The sequence below is a fragment of the Aureobasidium namibiae genome, assembly GCF_000721765.1.
Source record: "Aureobasidium namibiae CBS 147.97 unplaced genomic scaffold scaffold_1, whole genome shotgun sequence".
In the NCBI taxonomy this organism is placed as follows: Eukaryota; Fungi; Ascomycota; class Dothideomycetes; order Dothideales; family Saccotheciaceae; genus Aureobasidium; species Aureobasidium namibiae.
Window position 1 is genome coordinate 1,791,579 of NW_013581208.1, and position 16,813 is coordinate 1,808,391.

Below are 16,813 nucleotides of genomic sequence, written 5' to 3' on the forward strand. Positions count from 1 at the left end.
CTCGAGTCTGTTGTTGTATCAAAGCATACTGGAAGCCAAACAATAAAGACGAACCAAGAGACGATATAACCACTTTCCTGATCCTTCCCTCTATCTCCAATTCTCACGACACTTGACATGGAACATTCTGTAGAACAGACATAGATTAGGTAAACTACGAAAACATCGTAAATCGTCAGACACAATTACCAGAGCTCACTCCTTCTCATACACATAACCAACAATCTTCCTCCCAATCTTCTTTGGCGGCGGCAAAACCTCCCCATGCCCGCACTCGGCACTCCTGACCACATTCCTTCCATTTACCGCCCCTAGAATCTCATCCAGCTGTCCTTTGAAAGCCTCTTGCTGTTTCTCAAACTGTACTGTCATGGTCTTCTTCATTTGCTGTGTTTGTCTGTCCATCTTGGCTTCTAGAGCTGCGAATCTGGTTTCTTGGGCAGAGGTTAGGTGGAAGAGGGAGGTTTGGGTGTTTTGTGCTAGGGTGTGGGTTTGTTTCAGTTGTGTAGCCAGGGCTTTTTGGGTGAGGGTGGTGGTGTCGAGGGTGGAGTGGAGGGTTGAGAGATGTTTCTTTGTTGTCCTTTGCTCGCTCGAGAGGGCTTGGAGGAGGGTTGTGCTGGTGGTCATGTCTTTTTGGAGTTGCTGGAGGAGCTCGGTGTTTGGTGCTGATACTGGCGCTGGTGGTGTGTTCGCTGCTGCGGCCAAGCGGTCTGTGATTCCGCGTAGAATGGCCGTGGTCTGGGATGCTTCCTTCTGCAGTTTTTGCAATGTCTCGGTGTTGGGAATCGGTTCTGGGCGGTCTGACAATGCGCGAATGGCTTTTGTGTTTTGCAAAAGCTGTCTTTGGAGTTTCTGGATGCTTTCTGTTTGGGCGGCACCGTCGCTTTCTGGCAATGGACGGTTGTAGAGGTCCCTGAGCAAAGTAGAAGTCTGTGAAACTTCTTCTTGCAATTCATGCAGAATCTCGTGGTTTGGACCTGGGGTGGGAGGGGGTTTGAGATAGAGTTCCTGGACACGCGAACAGGTTTCTTCAATGACGGATTGCAGGGATTGGAGGGCAGCAGCTTGTTGATGTCGGTATTGGACATCGCTGGCGGCATTGTTGGCTGTCGCGGCTGCTGTGAGTTCGCGAAGCACTATCTCGTGGTCCTGTTGTCTGCGGGCTAGCGCTTCCATCTGCTGGGTCATGCGCTCTATCGTTGTGGACAGCTTTTGGAAGCCTCGGGCACTGGCTTGTTGGCCTTCGAGTAATGCGTCTAGCTGCAAGGTTGACTGGCTGACGGATTTTTGAATGTGATCGGAAGCCAGATTCAGCTGGGCAAACTCCGTGTTGTTTGCGCCAGCTGGCGTAAAAGGATCCTCGAGTCTATCGAGTCTTTCTAGTGCTCCAAACACATGACCCTCGCTCACTGTGGGCATCAGAGGCGTGCGAGCTGATGAGATGCGTCTATGCGATGCGATCGGTTGCTGGTGTGTGACTTTGTCGTCCTTCCCGTCGGTTTGGCGGTACGACCACTTGTCACTCAGATGCGCAAACTTTGGGTTCCCCCACGCCTTGATGGGAGTACGGTCGCTCTTGAACGAGAAGAGATTGGGACTTTCGCGCAGAGTATCGGGATACTCTGATTGCATCAACGTCCACCACTCCTGGGCAGTTTCTGCATCAGCAAAGCTCAAGAGATAGCGAGCTTTGTTGATCTGGAAGGGGCTAATGAAAGAGCTACGCCTGCGACCGTAGGCAAGAAACGGCAATGTTGGGCTGCCGACCAGGGAGTCCAGTGGGTCTTCTGAGCTGTCGCTGGCGATACTGCCTCGTGTCTTTCTGCCAGTCAAGTCTACATCGCCGGACGGCATGTTGACTTCGAAACTGTCGTTGCGCATCTCTGGCGTCTTTGGAGTTTCGGATGCGGGCTTGTCGATGTTGGGCGGACCCGAGTCCATGGGTGTATGGTGTAGCAATGTCCAGTAGCTATAGTAACTTGCTAAAAGAAACAGAAAGGGAACAATTTCAACGGCGACGTTCTTTCGTTTTTGCTGCGTTGGCGGAGTGGATCTGCACAAAACAGTGCTGCAGGGGAAGGAGGGTTGGATGATGCTTACAAGGAGCTAGCCACGACAGACTGCGCATGATACACTGGGCCATAACAGTCGCGACATAAGTAGTCATTTGTCTCTGCCTTCGCAACAACAACGTCCACCTACTTTCCTGGTTTTTGCACGTTTCACGTCATATCCAATCTATTCGACTGGCCTATATGTTTGAGGACGCGGCTAGAGCTGTCATTTGTTGTTTTGTATCTGGCGGCTGGTGGACGGGCCAACCGGGAGTTCATGCTGCCGTATTCAGGTGTGGCACACCAGGGTCTTTTCTTTGCTCTAAACCGCCCTCGAATGAACAGAACGAGATGCTGAATTTTCGAATCTGAAGCCTGAGCAAGCGGGATATCTCAAAGTGCAGAGGCAGCACAGAATGAAGACGCTGAGGGCGTTACATTCCTCAACTGTCGCGCAAGCTTGGATCTGACGACATGATCTGCTGTTTATTTGAGCCTCTAATCACCGTTCTACTTGAGTACATGTCCTGGAAGTTATCAATGCTGGCGACTTTTGACACTGCGTCAGTAAGGAATCCACCGAGAAGAGAGCAGTCTCGTCCTTTTCGTGAGTGAGTAAGGACATCCAGGCGTGCTTCACAACCTCAAGTTTCTTGTCCATAACACAAGGATACTTATTGACGAAACATTGTCCTTGACGATCACTCGTCTGACTCGATCGCATGTAACTATATCTTTCCGAAGCTGATACGCGTGCATGAGCGGCTATTGCCCAATCACGTTCAGAATGAGCTCTGCAAATGTTGCTGTCGAACTCGGAGTGTGATAAACGGACAGGGTCACGGTTGGAGGCCGATGGTTTGCAACGGCTCAAAGCTCGGGCCTTAGAGCTCACATGTACGCGTCCGACTCGGTCAACCACTCCTCTCACAAGCAGCAACCAACCATGGACTATACATTCGTCATCAATGGCGACCCAAACAGCCGTAAAAGAAAAGCTCCTCAAGGCGCATGCGAAACCTGCAAAAAGCGAAAGGTAAAAAAAATCAACCTTTCGAATATTCCACGCGCGGTGATTGAAATAGTTGAGCAATGATAGAAACGATGCACCCACGGCCTAGAATCAGAGAACCATCACAATGATCCGCGTCCTACCTCTACGACGCCGGGTCGAATACAAAATCTTGATACGCCATCTGCTGGGCTGGAAAAGTCGACAAACTCCAGTGACGAGCGACAACATCACGCACGGCCTTTTGACCATCCATCCAATTCGAGGTTCATCGGTGATCTGAATCCAGAAGCCAGTCTGGTAGCGGAACACGATCCCGGCAGTGGAAACCGTGATAGACACGATGTTGGAATTTGGGTTGGTGAACCTAGACGCCATACCTATGATGTCCGACACGATCATGACCATCGCAAGAGAGAGTCTGCGGATGTCAACTCTCCAGAGACAAATGGTCTGATCGGTGGCGAAGAGAGAGCTCCACCTTCAGCTATGATGAACACGCAAGACCGGGATTCGCTCATCGACATCTACTTCGGGAGACTGAATCCACTACTACCAATAGTGGACGAAGCCACTTTCCGGAAAACCGAGAGGAAATCTCCGCTTGTCATGAGTGCGATGTGCTTGGTAGCTTCTCGAGACAACAAGGCAAGACGCTACTTACGTTTCTTGGAGAGCTCCGAACCGCTCACACCGCGACTATTCGCATCCAGAGTATACGCTTCTCTGCGCTGGGGGATTCAAATGGAACGCGAGCGAAACAAGATCAACCTGATACAGATCTTGGCCTTGCTGTCACTGTATTCTGAGGGTCCAGAAGGAACGGTAGACGCGTCTATGCACCTATCGCAAGCGATACATCATGGCCAGACCATCGGACTACATCTAGGTCGCTCCAGCGGACACGGTAGCAGCCAGACACGACTGTTCTGGGCTCTGTGGGTCCTCTCCAACTTCAACGCAGCTTTGAACGGAAGACCGCGTCAGATCTTGGATCTTGATATTGGGCTCAAATTAGAAGAAGCATACGAAGTCTCCGCACCAGGAACAAGGATATTGCTTGCCATCTCGCAGTTACTCACTCGAATCATCGGCCTCTACCAACCTACAGCTGCCCTAGACATCATGGGTATTGAGGAGGATTATGAGAGCTTTGAAAATATCATAGATCGATGTGGTGCTTGGGATCTTGATCCGAATGTTCTAAGTAAGCAGCACAGCCTTCATCGTCAAAACAATCAAAACTAACGACTTCGCCTAGCATCCTTGGAGATTTACTACCACGGCGTGGCAATCATATCCCACCGCGCTCGCGCTACTTCCCGACCATTGCTTCCAACACCTTCAAGCCTACGGCAGGAACTCTCAGCCTTGCAAATCGTCACCATACTCCGTCATGTCTCCCCCAGAAGCCTGGTACCGCTACCCCTCATACCTTACGGCATTGCACTCGCCGTGTCCACCTTCTACAACCAACTCCGTTCCGCCCGCAGCCAGATTAAACGCACAGCTGCTCGTGAGCACATAGACAGCTGTGTACAAGCTCTCGAGCAACTGAGCGAATGGTCACAGCCAGCGAAAAACATGGCAATGCTGGGACGCAAAGCACTGGAGCAAACGGCACATGTGGCTGCCGTGACAGTGTCGCCAGAGGTGCATCGTACATCACGAGCGCATGCTGGACCTGCAGAGTGGCGGCCTGCGGGACCACCACATCATCAGATCGATCAAGCTGGTATGCAGCAGCACAGTGCTTCTGCCTCGCTGGGTGGTCATCAGCCACAGCCCGATGGTGGGCTGAGCGGCTTTGATATCGCTTATGACGAGTTGATGGATATGGATGCTGTGTTTGGCGACTTCTTGAACATGAACTTGCCCGATTTTGGCATGCCGTTTCAGTGAGACCAGCTCTCGCTCTCTCTGGACGTGCATGGAGAAGAAGAAAACATTGTGCATTGTTATAACTCAGTTGTTCGTCATTCAGGGGCTGGGAGATATGATGTAGTCAGTAGCCCTGGAGGTTCTGTGAACCAAGGCTACGAAGCAAAATTCACTCTCCCATCTCTCTGCTCAGCCGAGCATGTCGCTATAAAAATGCAGAGTGTGATCACCTGGAAAGGGTATGTCCAAAGAGGGAGAGCAAATAGCACCATTTCAACGGGCGTGAGAAGTATTTGCAAATCATTGTGCATTTTCACAAGCATCGAACTGGTCAGCTTGCTCGTCGGGAGCTTGAAGCTTGCCGTCATAGTTCGCGGAAGCCTCCTGCCGCAAGTCGCGGCTGCCTGTGGTAGACCCCTGACTGGGCCTCAAAACCGGCTTCGCGTGGACCTCGCTCTCCTCTCCTCTTCCATCATCAACCTACAGCAACTTGATAGCTATCATTATCAATATTACTGTGAGTTGCATCAGGGCCACTCAGGGGTAATGTCACTGACCGAGATGCCATAGATCGAGAAAACCGCTGTTCCCATCGTTAGATTATTCCTATCGATCAACATTGTGAGTTGCATCAGGTATGCCTCAAGAATCATCGCTGATTGAGATGCTACAGTTCAACATTCTTCCATCCAGCATCATTAGCCGGCCCTCACCCTCTGCCACCAGCTCCGCCGTAAGCGTTGCCACACATCGAGACAATTCTTTGTTCAATGCTAATTCATCGATCAGGCCATGCCTTCTTCCACCAGAACCAATCTTCCTCTCTTTCTTCTTCTTCTCTCTCTCGCCCTCACCCAAATTACCACGGGCTCATGGATCGCCAAGCACTGCAACCCCACCGAAACAATCACCACCACCGTCACCTACTCTCCAACCAGCACCATTGCCGCCAGCTCGACCGTGCCGGCGATAACCCAGCCTCCTCCCGAACCTACGATGTCTTAGCCCGATGTCGAAGCCATGATCAGAAAAGTGGTGAGGGAGGAGGTCCAGGCCGGTCAAGCTCCGATTTGGTATGGTTGGATGATGGGTGTGGTGCTCTTGGTGGTTGGGTGGGTGTTTGCAGTCCTTTGGTCGATCTATGGGCCCGTGAGGGGCGAGAAGAAGAAGAAGGAGAAGGTAGAGGAGGTTGGCAAGGTGGAGGAAGGCAAGGGTCGGTGGCAGAGGGTGAAGAAATCCATTCGCGACGGCTCCTGGTGTCAGCAGAATAAGACTATCTCTTATTGTTAATTCACTCTTTTGACATCTTCACACTACGGAAAACAAGTTATCGTGGTGATCTGTGCTGATTTTCCCAGCGGGTCAGCTTCCGCCAGTATCGCAATGCATAAATGCTATCGATTTTGGTGCATCTACCATTGAGAGCCGACGAGGTAACCACTCTCAATGGACCCAGCATGGATGCGAATCTGTTTGTGCATTATCATAGCCGTCTAGACTTCACGTGCACCACGGAGAGACAAAGTCTCAAGCATGGCGCGAGACTTTATACGTTTGTTTGAGGCAATTAGCCAGAACATGACTCTTGCGCTGCATTACATACGTCGGACAGCCTACCACACCAGCTCTCTCTCCTATTTTCAACTCCCCGTTCCACAATTGGCCAAGGAGTAGTTTATCATGTCGCGAATGGCTTTCGATCCCTCCGAAGTTGATCGTCCTCCACCCCCTTACGAGCAAATCTGCAACGACTGGAACCCTCTTGTCGTTGGAAAAGACGGATGGCTCTACACCAAAGACACTGCTCAAAGCACCACCGGCTTCTGGTGCAAGACCATCAGAAACGATCCCACCAAACTCTCCCGCTCGTTCAACGACATAATCCTCCTCCATTGCGGCATCAGCGAGTACGGAGAAGAAGGCGGAGAACCAGACTGTACCTTTACCTGCGGCCTACTGCCTCGCAACTCTACAATTGACAAACAGAGTATCGCAAACCTGTGCGGTGGGATTGCGTGGGGTGCTCGAACGCATCGAGGTCTTGATCTAGAATACTGCGAATGTACCTTTCAAGATCTGCGGCGTGGAGTGAGATGCGACAAAGGCGGCCGTTGGTTCTATAGGTTCTTGGATCGCTTCATGGCTTGGAAGGTCAGGCGGTGGATGGAGAGGCATGATAAACTATGTGGTTGCAATTGCTTCGATACGCCTGTCTCGAGCGGTGATCTTCCGCTGTATACCAAGTCTTAGAACAGTACTATATGGATACACTGAGAGAATCAGAGGTATTCAACCTATCGTATGAGGACTGCTGAACAGACAACTTCTGAAGAGGAGTCTAATCATCTCGAGAGCGTTCCGTCTTGCGATAGTCACTGTGAAGCATTTCATCTTCAAATGTCTTCGGAGACCGACAATCTTTTGCCTTGGGATCGCAAGTCAATACACACTATCAGCACAAGACGAAAAAAAACAACCTTGCACACGAAATCAGATCAAACATGAGGATATGAATGTTAGAAAATGTTCAAAGGAATGCTATCTATAGGGTATAGTAATAGTGATGATGTTTCGCATGCCGCTTTTGACAAGCCAGGACAGAAGCAAAAGAGAATAAGAAAAAAAAAACACAAAACGATAAAGAATCTATGGTATGTGGTCAAAGAAGGAAGAGCAATATTACAAGAATACACTCCAGAAACAGAAAATCTTGCTCCACCAATTGAGAAAGTAAAGTTGTACAACAAGGATGAAAAGAAATGAAAAGCGGAAATCAAGGCTTGGAAAGTTGCTCCTTGCGGAAGAAAGCAAAGAAGCCAATACAAAGACCGAGTTGGAAGAGTAGACACACCCAGAAGTCTGCACTGGCAAGTCCATCCTTCCAATTGACCGAGAAGTCAGGGAAGACATCGCCAGGACCGGTGGCGTCAGGAGCAGTAGCTCGCGACAAGATGGTAGCCACAGAACCAATGACTTGAGCGGCGACCAAAGTGAAGGTAATGTGGAAGCGCGTCAGCGTCTGCAACAAGATCATACCAAAGCCAATTCCCTGGACTGAATCAAGTACACCAAGCCACAACCACAGACCGCGACCCAGCAGCGCCGAGGCCACAGGACTGCCAGCCCAAGGCAAGTACATGCCAATGTTGCTGCAACTCCACAAGATCTGGCACCATCTAGGCGCGCCAAGACCGATTGCGAAGATGGGAATGAACCAAGAGTGCGTAGTACTCAATTGCGAGAACCACCACAGCAGCAAAGCCCAGACGATAACGAAGAAGAATAGGATCAACAGGAAAATGGCCCAACCGGGTGCGTGCTGGGAGCTCCAAAGATACTTCCAGTTGCGACCGTAGATGGAAGCGAGGAAGTAGTTCTGCACGAACACAGCGATGAAGAACCAGACGATAATCTTGCGTCTCATGACGGCTGTGTAGAAGGAAGGCACAGCACCAGGCGCTTGACGGTAGAATGCAGGCAAGCCAAGCCAGAGGAGAACACCAATAGCCCAGAGGAATAGAGCAATCGGGACACCAATAGCTGTCATGGTAGTACCGTAGGTGACCAAAGTGGATGCACCCTTACCGCTGTTGCTGAGTGAAGAAAGCTTATCACCCCAGTACCATAGACCAACGATGTATAGCTGCTGGGTTCCTTGGATCATACAAGCACGGAAGCCCCATGTCTTGACAGGTGCGGAACCAGTGCTACCAAAGTTTTGCGCGAAGAAGAATGATCCAGCAGCACTGGCGAGAGAATAGAATCCAGTAGCGACGTTTTGAACCCAGCCACGGCCAGAGGTGGTAGCTGCATAAGGAGCCATGCCCAGTAGGAAGAAAGCAAGACCATAGAAGAACCAGGGGAGTGTCAAGGTGTAGATCAAAGCGAAACGACGGAATGCAAACCACCACACCAACGAAGCGGCGAGATAGATACAAGCAACAACGTACAGCTTGCTTGCAGTTTCACCAATTTCTCCAGTAAGCAGAGTGATCTGGTAACTGTTTGCAGCGATGATCTGACCAAGAGCAAGGAAGAAGGAGTAGATGGGCCAGTCGCCGATCTTGTACATCATCAAGCGACGGACACCAGTGGGAGCCTGGTAGTCCTGAGGAAGCAGGAACTGATCGGCATTTTCCTTCTCGGGGTCCATATTGTTGCTTGCGAAAGCGACGCCGGTAGGAGAGTTGGCACGAGTAGCCGCAGGAGTCTCCTTGGCCATCTTCACGTCGTGCATACGGTTGAACCACTGCTTCTCGGACTTCTCCAGATAATCCTCGATGCACAAGGCATTCTCTGAGTTCTTACCAGTGAGATCATCAAGTTTGCGCTCAAAGGTGCGATAGTACAAGCCCGTAGTGTCGGTGAAGAATGGAAGCAAATCTTGAGGTGTCTTGTCTTCCTTTTGCTCAATAACCTTGTCCACAGTCAGAGTAGACTCTGCATTTGCTGAGCGACCCAATGAAGGAGGGAAAGGCAAGAAAGCTGACGAAGCCGAAGGGCTAGCGAATCCAGGGGTTCCAACAGGTGAGAATACTTGAGAACTGTTTGCACCGAATGGATCATGGCTCAGGAAGGGGAAGCCGAAGCGAGCCTCTGCTTGTGCTTGCTCCTTAGCCTGCTGTGCATCTTCGCTCGAGATTCCTACTTCCTCGTCCTCGATTCTGGAAAGGCGGTTCCTGCTCTGACCAACTTCAGCCGAGTTTCTGCGAGAAAGTGTAGGACGAGAGCCGGAGAAGCTGCGAGATCTGGTCTGAACGTGGCCTGGACCTGCGCGGGTGCCAAGAGACAGCGAATTGTTGCGAGATGTCGTTGGCGAAGACTCTGCCGTGTTTCCAGGGCGAGTGGGAGAGGACGGTCTAGACGGGTTGGGTGTGCCTCTGCCCCATGGTGTACCAGCGCCAGGGGTGGTCCATCCGCTGGGAGTCATCCAGCCAGGCATGTTAGGGGTGTTGTAGCCACTACCGAAAGGAGTTGCGGCGACAGACATGCCGCCATTGCGCTGCTTCTTCTCAACACGCTTGTTGTGGATCTTGATAGACTTTGTTTGCAAGATCTCGAGGTCCTCTTTCCACTGTGCGACAGGGAATCGCTGAGTGGCGGATCTCGCTCTCATGATGGCACGCGTCTCGTAGTTTGACTTCAGAGCTCCATCGATAGCCATCTTGAACTGGTGCATCTGATGCTTAGTAGTCTGAGACTCGATGGTGTACCACCATCCGGGCATTTGTCCAAGACCTCCGACACGAGAACCAACACCGAGAGCACCCTTACGACCAAACTCTACAGCGACCAAACCGAAAGGCTCATCTCTGCTAGGAATAAGGGCGAACTCGGCTCCTGAGAAGATGAAGGGCGGAAGAGCGGTGAATTCAGGCTTGGAGTAGACACGTCCTGGGTACTTCTTCATCATGACCTCGAGCTTCAGAGCGGCGAATTTGCCATACAGATCGATACACGGGCCAACACAGAGCAGCTGGACGTTGGGGTTCTTCTCGAGGATAGCCGGGAAGACATCAGCAATCAGATCAATGCCCTTTTGCATACTCCAACGACCGACGAAGACGAATAGGTCTGCTTCAGGCTTGATCTCGAGTCCGGCCCACTCCTGGGCTTGACGTCTAAGACCGGCTCTGGTAGATTCGTAAACCTCGTCGATAACAGCGTCTTTGGGGTTCGCCACCTTCTTGTCCCATGCAGCAACATCTGAAGGATCAGGATTAGGCAAAGCACCGATGCTACCGAGACCCCAGAAGATAGGATAGCGTGCCCAAGAGCGCTTGCCGTACTTCTTACTAACACCGACAGCACCGAAACCCTTTTGGTTGATACGAAGAAGACTAGCGCCAGCATGCAACAGATTGAAGATCTCGCCGAATTGAACATATTTGGCAACGACAGATTCTGAGAGGTTGTAGACCGAGCATACCTCGGCTCTCTCCTTTGCGTTTCTCATTGGCCAAAGACCTTGGAACTCGGCGTTGTGAAGCGATAAGCAGACGGGGATTGTCTGAGGAAGGAGGTACAGAGGAGCAATGGTTCCGTGGTAGTCGTTGATATGGTAGAGATCAATGGGGAAGCGGCGACAAGCCTCGGCAATACATTGGTTCCAGGCCGAGTAGTAGATGGCAGAGTCGAGATCGTCCATACGCGCAGGGTAGGGTTCTTTTGCTGACTGCTTTCTGAAGACGGGCGCATCAAGGAGCATGTAGGTGATGTTCTCAAGCTTGTGGTACTGGACTTGAACTTCATAGACCTTGCCAAGGATGGTAACGTCGACCGGCTCGCCGGGTGTATCAACAGGGTAGTCGATACCACCAACGCAGGGTACTACCCAGATGAGGTCCTGATGCTGCAAGTTCTTACCCATGAGCTGGGCCATAACACCGAGACCTCCAATCTTGATCTTGATGTTCCAATCCGAGATATCGTATTCCATGGTACCGATGAGAACAGTCCTGCGCTTGACCATGGCTCCAGCTGTGACTAATCCACCATTGTCCACAACAACATCGCCAACGGTCTCGGAGCTGGACGTCATAGCTATGTCTTTCTCGTCAAGGGCCTCTCTCTTGCTGAACTTGTTTCTGATAGCAACAGGAATGAAAGACTTGGGATCTGACAGACCAATCTGGTTGAATTTCACTCCGTAGAAGGCCTTGCGGTATGCCCAGATACCAGCGAGGGCTGTAACAGGAGGAACAATTGCCAGAAGGATGAACAGAGCTAGCTGTCTCCAGCGGTTGCCAACGGGAATGAGAACGTAACGGAACGAGGCATCACTGAAGTGGATGCGCCATGCAAGGAAAGGCGATTCAGGTCCATGATCGGTGATGTTAACGACTGACATCTCAAGCGATGTTGGGCCAATGCGATCAAGCACAGTATCGTTGTCGATATCACCAAAGGCGGCGGAGACGTCTGGAACACCATCTTCAGTCATGCCCCATACATTGAGTTGGAACTGAGACGGCCATTCGGTCATGAAGTCGTACTCCCAGGTGCTGTTGCCAACAAGCTTCATCTTGTTGTCCAGGCCAGAGTCATAACCATATTCGTTGAACGAGCCGTGGACGAAGAAGTGTGGGAAGCGACGCATGTGCTCTGAAGATCCATAGACGTCACCTTCTTGAAGATGATCACTACTGCCTGTGGCCTTAGACCAGTACTGGACCTTGACATGGTCGCCTGTCCACTTCTGTCTCTTTGTACCTGCCCAGCTTTGCTTGGTCAATGTGCTGTTGCCGCTCTGATAGTCCATCCAATCAGACCACTCTGCGCCCCAAGTCAGGGTATATCTCCACTTGTCGGCACCAGGAGCCTTGTGCTGGACATAGAAGGCATCCTCCTTAGTACCAGATGTCTCAGATGCACGCTTTGCCAAGTCGTTGCTGCTGAAGAGGAGCGTCGAGCTGTAGTTCGCCTTGAAGGGGAAGACCATGGGGTTGTCGATCTGACCAACACGGAACATCAAGTGGTCCTTGGATCCAGTGAAGGCATTCTTACTGGCGGAAGTGGCATTGTTGACTGTGATTGTGTGGATACCATTGGCAACATTTGTGATGTTCGTACGAAACCTCCAGAACGACGGCACAGCGCCGTAGAAGAGAGGTTCATCCAGGAGATCGGTAGTAAGACAATCAACACTGTCGGTATCAATGACTGCTACCGACCCATCGCCAGTGGTGGATGTAATGTTGATTGACTGACGGACAGAGTCGCAATCCATCTCCGCTGAGAAACGAAGTTCCAGGCTCAAAGTCTCCTTGTCTTCGTTGCTCACTAGGATACGCGAATCGTGGCCGATGAAAGTGTCATTAAGAATCATCTTGGTCAGCGAAGGAGACGGAGCTTCCCAGATGTCCTTAGGGACGAACGCTGCGTAACCATACATGGTCATGTTGAGCCATGGCAGACAACCGTTGTACTCTGTTGATCCGTTGAAGTGAAGCTTCTGTTGAGAGGGCTCAAGAGTTCTCTCATCAAAAGGATAGTACAAGTTCTTGACAGTGGTGCCTGCATCATAGGGAGAGATGATTGCTTGTCCGTTGGTACTGCTGCAGTCAAAGGTGTAGTTTCTAGAACCGTTGTAGTTGCTGTAGACTAGCCAGACGGGCTGGTTGCCATAAGTTCCAGCGTCCGAGAGATCCTGTGCGCCTTCCAATTCTCCGCGATAGACACTCCAGATACCAGTCTCGGTGGGTACTCCGAAAGACCCATTCAGAGTGTATTCAAAAGTCTGGTTGGATAGCTGGCGGACGTCGAACCCGTCGTTCAGCACGGGATATCTTCTTCTCATCTCGTGTCCCGACTTGAGGTAGTTGTACATGGGGTGAGTCGGATCACGGTGATCTAGAGAGACTGCATCATCCTGGCAACCTACGAGCGAACTGTTGACAGGGAAGTGGCTCAAGTTCTCGTCACCGACCTTGTAGCAGCCATGCATCTGCCATGCTTGAGCAGAGCTCATAGCTTGTCTACCGTAGACGTAGTTGGCAGCAGTGTTGTCAAGAACATAGAAAAGTTGCTCTTCGCCCCAGGAGACCATAGAGATACCAGGAACCAAGAGGGTGTTGACAAATGATCCCAGGACCTGTCTCTCGGTGCCATTGATGAGACCAGGCCATCTCAAGACGTCCTGATTCGACACACCGTACATATGGCGAGGGTCGAATTTGCCGTTATTCGCGTTGACAAAGTCATTGGTTTGAATCATTGTATGCCAAGCATCGACAAAGTTGACAGACGCATCACCTGCAGCAAGCAGGTTACCATCAAGTCCAAGGAATCTCATCAAGCCACGATAGATTGTGTAATGGAAAGCGCCGGCATCCAAAGCTTGGTATCCTTCCTCACGAATGTAAGTCGAGTTCGTAGTTGCGGCTTCGGTGATGTTCTCGACGGCCATGCCAGGCTCTTTGCCACGTCCGAGATAGATAGCGCCGTTTGCATTGCCGTTGACAATTTCGCCTGGAATGAAGAAGTTGTACTTTCCAAGACTCGACGCGCACTCGCGCATAGCGTGCGAAAAGTTGCCTTGTCCGTCAACAGTGACCTGCATAGCTTTGTCGATACGGAATCCATCGAAGTCGAGAGCCTTGAGCATCATACACATGAAGTGTTGAAGCTTGGTCTGGACTGAAGGGCGCCAGTCGCGAAGACGATCTTGGACACCGTTGAACTTGGATAGTTGCTTTTGCCACTCAGGGTACTGCCCAAAAGCACCAACATCGCCATACTGGTCAAACTCGCTGTCCATACAACCAACCATCTTGCTGATGTTCTCGTTCTGGATGAGGGCTCCACCTTGGTCCCAGAAGCGAGGATACTCGTAGGGACACTCATCATGCCACACGTTGTTGAACTCCCAGTCTGAGTAATGTTCATCGGATTTCCAGACAGCAGTATGCTCTTTGAACGACCAAGGCGTACTGCTGTTGAAGTACCCTTCGAAGGCGATGACGTCGCTCATGGTTGCCATGGTGTTGTCGAGCAAAACGTACATGCCGCGTGCATGAATGTCGTTGATCAACTCCCTCCATTGGGCAATGGTTCCGAAATGTTGGTCGATGTATGTGTGGTCCTATACAGTTGTTAGTACCGGTCCAGAGTGATTGTACTGCAGGTTGACTATGAAATTACCAGAGGACTATATGTATCTGACGACCAAGGGAAGTTGTAGAAGATACTTCCGGCGAGGTAGATACCTTTAATACCCATGCCTTGGAGGTAGTCGAGGGTATCCCGCACGCCGTCAGTGTCACCACCGTGACGAAGTTGAGTCCCGTAGATATCGTGCTCCCATGCAGTGCCGTTGCTAAGTAATTGTTAGCTTCAGTCGTCCTTGTTGTAGAAAGGAGACGAGCATACCTATTATCATTGCTTGGATCACCATTGACGAATCTATCCATGAAGAAACTGTAGAATGGAAACCGCCAATTATCCGGGGACGGGTGGTATGTATGGTTCTCGTAGATGGTGAAGTACTCCATAGGATCTACCGCTTCCTGGTTCATGTTCAGGTTCCAGTCAACATATCTCTCATCATAGCGAAGAGCCTGAGCTCCGAAGGCGCTCAGCGCCAAAGGCAGCAGCCACTGGCCGCGCATTGTGTAGTCGTAGGGTCGTTAAGAAAAGTAAATGGCAATGCAGAAAACAGATATCCAGCGCCACAAAGGCGAATTGCAACAGGTAGGTATGCTTCCTAAACGTCAAACATAAGTGATGGAATATATGAACGAACGTATGTCGAAGGCGGGTATCCAAGGAAGATGTTTGGGTAGCTCCGCAAACAGAAGGAAGAAATCGAGTGGTTGTTAAGTAGCACAAGAAAGTGTAGAGGCAAGGACCCGGTAGAGGATATGCGGAGACTGCAGTAAGTGGGTCTCACAGGCCGTGATCGAGGTCGGCCGTGAGCAGCAAAGGTATTTGACGTGAAAAGGCAGAGTGCACCCGGATGTTGAGAATATCGAGGATCTTGGACAGGTTAGCAATTTAGTCGAAAACTCAGAGTCAACAGGAAAGGCCGGCATCAACGGGGATGTAGCAGGTTATCTTGATTTGCTCAGGTCTGCCGATGAAAGGACGGCAAAGGGCAAGGCCTCTGCGCAGTGCGGCGAGCATGGTTCAACAAACTGATACACTGACCATCGATGATGCATTTTACTAGAGGCCTTTGCAGGGGTTGAGATGGCAGTAGCAGAATGATCGCCAGACGGCTTAGCGGGACAGTCCGTCGTCTACTTTCAACATGTTCTCTTTTATGGGCCTTGCTGCAGGTGATTACTTTCAATCAGAGCCGCGGTCACAGTCAAACGACTCAGGCACCGCAGCACGCATCCGATGCGCCACGCCGCAGTGTGTGCCCACAGCAAGCCCTCCCCTCATATCGATTTGGTGTTTCATGTTACAACTGCACTGGGAGACAGCCGAGGAAACAGCGGTTATGCTCTGGGACGGCGGCGGACACATGCAAGAGAGACAAACAGGTCTTCCAACGAAACATCTTGTATCGAGACCTTGGCAAAGCTTTGCAGGCAGGCCCGTAGGGTAACAAGCCTGGGGATTGCCCGTGCATCTGCAGACTGCAGTAGGGCATAATCGACATCGTCTTTTCTTGCAGCCGGACAGTGCATCTCCGATGACAAAGACACCCTCTCTGCAGAACAAAAAAGCTCGAGCTTTCCTCTCGATATCCGTAGGTTGATCGCGTTGATTTAGACTGGCGCTCGACAGTGATGTGGATTGAGGGAAATTGATGAGGCAAGGCCGCAGATCTCACCTAACCTTTTTCTCGTCTTGCATGATGCATGTCGGACCACAGTCCTCGGACACTAGAGAGGAAGACAAGGTAAATGGCTCCTTCCTAACATCCTCCGACGCTGCGAACTGTGGTCTGTCAAGACACGAGTGCTTAGCAATTGAGAGCGCTGCCGAAGCTGCTCTCCAACGTCAAGCTCTTCCCTGGGATGCGACACGTCGTAAGCGCCTACGTTTCAAGATCCCGCTGCGGGTCCACCGCAGAAGCCTATCTTGGCGCGATAGGAGAGCTGTCATCATAGGTCGTTAGGCATTGCTTGCTAGAGGCTTCCGAGCCGCCGGGTGCGGTACATGGAGTTGACGTTGGACTCTCACGTTCCTGCATTGTCAAGTGCCGCCACGCCGCCCGCCACGTCAAGCCTCAAGTTCCAAACTGAAATTCTATTTCAACGACGTTTCTCTCGATGATGAGAGACGGCCGCGTCGCTCTTGCAGCAACTTCGTCATTCGTCGTCATTGCCCTGGCTCTTGAGAGCGAAAAGTATCTGCTTAATCGGTTGGAGAGATACCCATGGTGGATGCAGGTCCACTCTGTCGGGAACTACGG

General features: G+C 51.1%; 4 protein-coding genes across 4 annotated transcripts; 2 read left to right on the plus strand and 2 right to left on the minus strand.

The window, feature by feature from the left end:
- Positions 1-195: 195 nt before the first annotated feature.
- Positions 196-2,167, minus strand: M436DRAFT_35396 (uncharacterized protein; the record flags this gene model as incomplete). Its single annotated transcript, XM_013576214.1, has 2 exons — positions 196-1,982; positions 2,101-2,167. The coding sequence occupies 2 exons, from the start codon at positions 2,165-2,167 to the stop codon at positions 196-198; spliced, it is 1,854 nt and encodes a 617-aa protein (XP_013431668.1).
- A 1,388-nt stretch (positions 2,168-3,555) lies between these two features.
- M436DRAFT_36208 (uncharacterized protein) lies at positions 3,556-4,968 on the plus strand (the record flags this gene model as incomplete). Its single annotated transcript, XM_013576350.1, has 2 exons — positions 3,556-4,273; positions 4,328-4,968. The coding sequence occupies 2 exons, from the start codon at positions 3,556-3,558 to the stop codon at positions 4,966-4,968; spliced, it is 1,359 nt and encodes a 452-aa protein (XP_013431804.1).
- A 1,659-nt stretch (positions 4,969-6,627) lies between these two features.
- Positions 6,628-7,197, plus strand: M436DRAFT_59955 (uncharacterized protein; the record flags this gene model as incomplete). Its single annotated transcript, XM_013576670.1, has 1 exon — positions 6,628-7,197. One exon carries the CDS (start codon positions 6,628-6,630, stop codon positions 7,195-7,197), a length of 570 nt encoding a protein of 189 aa, XP_013432124.1.
- Positions 7,198-7,720: 523 nt separating this feature from the next.
- Positions 7,721-15,056, minus strand: M436DRAFT_36296 (uncharacterized protein; the record flags this gene model as incomplete). Its single annotated transcript, XM_013576364.1, has 5 exons — positions 7,721-9,387; positions 9,502-11,433; positions 11,575-14,530; positions 14,590-14,764; positions 14,818-15,056. 5 exons carry the CDS (start codon positions 15,054-15,056, stop codon positions 7,721-7,723), a joined length of 6,969 nt encoding a protein of 2,322 aa, XP_013431818.1.
- Positions 15,057-16,813: the final 1,757 nt, after the last annotated feature.